This window comes from Lycium ferocissimum, unplaced genomic scaffold (assembly GCF_029784015.1).
Source record: "Lycium ferocissimum isolate CSIRO_LF1 unplaced genomic scaffold, AGI_CSIRO_Lferr_CH_V1 ctg15852, whole genome shotgun sequence".
NCBI classification, from domain to species: Eukaryota; Viridiplantae; Streptophyta; class Magnoliopsida; order Solanales; family Solanaceae; genus Lycium; species Lycium ferocissimum.
In genome coordinates this window covers 1-5,066 of record NW_026716280.1, presented here as the reverse complement: position 1 = coordinate 5,066, position 5,066 = coordinate 1, and the positions used below count along the sequence as shown (strand labels likewise).

The following is a 5,066-nucleotide window of genomic DNA, read 5'->3' as shown; positions in this document are numbered from 1 at the left end:
ATATATATATATATATATATATATATATATATATATATATATCGTATGTATGTATATTCTATATATATGTATGTATTATATATGTATATAGATATATTACATGTATATATATTAATGCAGCAAACAAGAAAAGGAAAAGAATTAATGGGTAAAAAAAAAAGACAATTTAAGAGATTGATTTGCTATTAAATTGAAATTAATCAACCAATTAATTTAAAAACACGACTAATCTTCATAAAAATAATAAATTTAAGGGATGGCCTTAATTGAGTTGAAGCATGAATTTGCTATTTTCAATCGTGGTCCCATTTTGGCTAACTAATTGATTATTTCAATTGTAGCCGTAATTAACACATCACAAGAAATTTACAAATATAACCATGATTAGTCACCCAAATCAATTATGACTAATTTAAATAATTATCAATATGGCTTGATTATGCACAAATTAAAATTTGAGGGGCAAAAGATAATTTATTTTAATTAATCAATCTCCTTGAAAATAGAGTCAAATACTTAACAATTTGATAATTTAACAATTCAAACAATTAAGTAAATAATTATTGTAAATTATTTTCTCTTGGTTAATTTAGCAAAACATCATAATTGTAAAATACTTAGATTAATTTAAACTATTTTAGAAATTACTTTATCAAGCAAAAAATTGGAAAAATATTAGCTGAATAATTTTATAAAATTATTGGACTTTTAAAAATACAGATTTCACTCTGTTTGATATTCAAGGACTCTGGGTAATCAAAATAAATTATGGAAGGTAGAAAATTAGCTGTCAACAACTGCCCCTTTGGTGTTCGGCGATGGCGGGACCATTCCTGAGCAACGAAATTTGACTAACCTTGATTTTTGACTGATCCAAGTCACATTGCCTCTCATTTTATGCAATTTTCAAAATATATGGTCAGACCCTGGTTTCTAGGTTTTCCTATATATCTCTGGTTTCGTGAGAATTCAAGCCAATTGTAGTTTGACTCAATCATGACTTCTAAATGCATTTAAAACAAATTCTCAGATCTTTCGGCTGTCAAGCTAGGAAGTACGGTGTGATTTGTAAGAGTGTGACTGACTCTCTAGCATTGAGTCCGCCTATATATCCCTGTTTTTGAGAATCAAGTCACTTGTAGTTTGGCTCAACCGGAGGAAAAGGGTATCCCTTATGTGGGAATGCCTTTATGTGTTTTCGGTATCTGTCCGACCAGTTGCGGAATAAAAAACAATAAAGCACATAAGCAATAAACAATCTTGTATGGCTGAGCCTGGTGAGGAGTGATCTTCCAAGTCCTGGTCAGAGAGCTTGACTCTCATGGGCACTCTATCTCGACCGGCTGTGTAAGAGAAAGTTCCACGTTTGCTCCGCAATTTGTCTGGAATCGATTTGATTTGCCTGCTCCTTGGCGGCTACCAATCTGCTTCCATCTACTGAGTAATGTTGATTTTTAGATGACGAACACTGCGGTCATCTGACCGGATTTACATCGTCTTGTCTTTTTAGCGAATACTGCGGTCTCATGACCGGTTTTATATCGCTTTGCTGTCTTGTAACTTATATGCATGGCCTTCTTGGCGATTGAAACAAAATGCATTCTTCGCAATTGAAGTAAATGGCCTTTCTTGGCATGTTTATATGAATGGCCCTCTTGGCGATTGAAATAAATGGCCATCTTGGCATGTTTGTATGAATAGCCCTTGTGGCGATTGAAATAAATGGCCCTCTTGGTATGTTTGTATGAATAGCCCTCGTGGCATGTTTGTATGAATGGCCCTCTTGGTAGTTTGTATGAATGTCCCTCTTGGTAGTTTATATGAATGACCCTCTTGGCAGCAGAAAAATAAAGTGCAATGGCCCTCTCGGTAGTTTGTATGAATGACCCTCTTGGCAGCAGGAAACTAAACGTGCAATGGCCCTCTCCGCAGTTTGTATGAATGGCCCTCTCGGCAGCAGGAAAATAAACATGTAAAGGCCTTCTCGGCAGTTTGTATGAATAGCCCTCCCAGTAGCAGAAAAATAAACGTGCAATGGCTCTCTCAGCAAATAAGAAGAAGTGATGCGAATGACAGATATGGCCCCTTCGGCTGAATTGTCTTTCTTTCGTCTTTTATCCTGACTATGACCCTCTTGTTCGGATATGCCATATTGTTTTACCATGACCCTTCTACCCAAAATTTTGCCATTGTGGAAATTTTCGAGCATTCTGTAGTAATTATGGCTTAATATTTTGACCTTTTTGCAATTCGAAGTTTTTCATAGCCCTTACAGCCAGATATTTTCCCTTTTGCATTCAAAACCTTATAGCCCTCATAGCTAGATGTTTTGCCCTTATGGCCTTTGATCTTTCATAGCCCCCATGGCTGGATACTTGACCCTAATGGTATTATGGTTTTCTCAGCCTTTGTGGCTTTTGTCCTTGGTGGTAGTTAAAATCTTTCACAGCCGTCGTGTAGTCCGAAAACCGGATCTCAACAATAGTCTGGACCTTTTTTAGTGAAATGTTTCCTACACATGCAGCAAGGTTAGAAAAAGGATCGTCTTTCGACGTCCTAGGGACTTGCATTAGAAATGGGTAGTTTTTTCCTATTTTAAGTTGATCCGTGTCGCCGCGCGCGCGGCCGCTTCTTCGCTTTTCGGACCCGAAAACCCATTAGCTCCGTAGATTCGAAATATAAACCTATTTTCATTATGCAAAGAAATTATTTTTGTAATGCTACAACAAAGATATCAATTTTGAAAAACTAAAAGCATTTTAACTATCATGACCTACGTTTTGAATGAGGGGATCCTCTTCTTCCGTGGCTGGGGTTTTTGTTTTCTCATGCGGCATTTTTGAGTCCTTTTCTCAAAAATTCTGCCCCAGTTTAAATCTCGATCCATCAATTCTTATACTGAATCTTCCGAGAAATTTTGAGGGTCTTCTCAAAATTTTGAGGATCTTCTCAAAATTTCTGTCCCAGTTTAGAGTTCTGGGTTAGCTGAATATCCTGTAATGGCTTGTCGGTGCGAATTTTTTAGGTTCTCTCAAAAATTTTGCCCCAGTTGGGCATGCAGTAGTCTGTTCTTCTTTGTGAAGTCCTATTTCTGAGGCTCCCTAGGGGTTTTCTTAGTTTTCCTTTGATGCGACCGAGCTCGAAGAGCGCCTACACATCCTGTCGCAGTAGGAATTCAGGTCGAACGTAGTTGAGAAACAAAATAATGGATTTTTGGTTTTTACTAATAAAGCGACCGCGTCCCAAATAGACTGCCTACGTATCCCACTGTGGTGAAGAGGTTATTGCGTAGTTCATATTACAAAAGATGTTTTTGTTTTAGCCTATCTATTGCAAAATGATTACAAGCAAAAGGAAACAACTAATACAAGCAAATGGAATAACAATTACAATCAATGAGTACTATTACAAACTGAGAAGCTCCTTCTTCATGCATAGTAGCGTTTGATTGCATCTGAGTTGATCGGCTTCGGCCACTCTGGATCGTCCATTTCTTCCAATACTAACGCGCCTCCGAAGAGTACTTTGCGAATTATGTAAGGCCCTTGCCAGTTTGGAGCAAACTTCCCTTCATATTCCTCTTGATGTGAAAAAATCTGTTTGAGCACCAGTTGCTCGATCTGAAAAACTCTGGTTCTGACTTGTTTGTTGAAAGCTCTTGCAATCCTTTGCTGGTATAATTGATCATGACAAATAGCAACAATTCTTTTCTCATCAATAAAAGCCAATTGCTCATAACGAGCTCGGACCCATTCGGCATTGTCCAATTCCGCTTGCTGAATGATTCTCAGGAAAGGTATCTCAACTTCAGCGGGTATGATTGCTTAAGTTTCATAGACCAGCAGGTATGGAGTTGCCCCTGTTGAAGTCCTGGTCGTGGTGCGGTATCCCAGTATGGCATAAGCAACTGCTCGTGCTGACCCTTGTGATTATCAGTCATCTTCCTCAATATCCTCTTTATATTCTTGTTGGGCGCTTTTACGGCTCCGTTCATTTGCGGCATACGGCTGTGCTTGAATTTTGATGGGTGATCTTGAGCTTTCACGATATCCTTCATCGGTGGATATTCGATTTGCTCCATTATGCTGTTATGATGGACTTGATACGCTCAAATTACGCCTATTAATGGTATAACGCGGACGTTGTCAAATATAGTAACCCAACAAGGTTGGGGTCGAATCCCACAGGGAATATGGTGTGAAAAGATTACTAAAGTCGTAGAATGCTATGTTTAGGTCTAATGTCTTAATCCGATGATTTTGGTAAAAGTTGAATTTTTAGTAACTAATTGCTAACTATTGCTTTGGTTGTGAATTTATGGCAAAAGAAACTAAGGTTGTGTCCCCATTAGATAGAGTGTATGATCATGGGTATTGATCTTGATATACTTCTAATGGATCATTATATGAATGCACTTAATCTCTATATGAATCTCTACTATTTCCCAATAAATAAAAATTATTTCTTTCTATGATTTTCCCAAATATAAGAAAGTAACTATGAAGAACGATTAATCATGTCAAGTAAATTCTTCTTATTCCTAAGTGAATTTATTAAACAAAGTTTAAAGCTTTGAGTTCTTGTTGTTTATTCTTACCAACCCTAATTATTTTCCCAAATAAATCAAGGTTTATGGCTTTAATCAATGTTTGCAACCATTAATTATGAATGAAGAATGAAGAATAAACAAATCCTAATAATCCATTGTATGTATATCAATCACAAACCCAATCACAAAACACCCATCAATTGGGTTCACAACCCTAGTAAGGGAAATTAGCTACTCATAGAAGGAGAAGAACAATAAGAAGTAATAGAAATCATAATGCTTACAATTGATTGCTTGGAATTGAAGAGAATTTAATTGCAATTGTTTGTAATCTCCAAAAGACTTCAAAACTATGAATAGCTAATACTAAGGAAAAATAAGACTGAGTTCTGTCTTGAATATGAAACCTATAAGAGGTATTTATAAGACCCTAAATCGTAAGAAGTGAAAAGATGCAATTGCCTGTCGGGTTCGGTCTACGATCTATTATACGGTCCGCAAAACAATTATGCATCAC

The 5,066-nt window shown here is 36.7% G+C and overlaps 1 protein-coding gene across 1 annotated transcript; it reads right to left on the bottom strand.

Annotated features, from left to right (window-relative positions):
* Positions 1-3,428: 3,428 nt before the first annotated feature.
* LOC132042519 (uncharacterized) lies at positions 3,429-4,081 on the bottom strand. The gene is made up of 2 exons (XM_059433035.1): positions 3,922-4,081; positions 3,429-3,805 (listed from the first exon to the last, which is right to left on the bottom strand). Exons 1-2 carry the CDS (start codon positions 4,079-4,081, stop codon positions 3,429-3,431), a joined length of 537 nt encoding a protein of 178 aa, XP_059289018.1.
* Between the last annotated feature and the right edge of the window lie 985 nt (positions 4,082-5,066).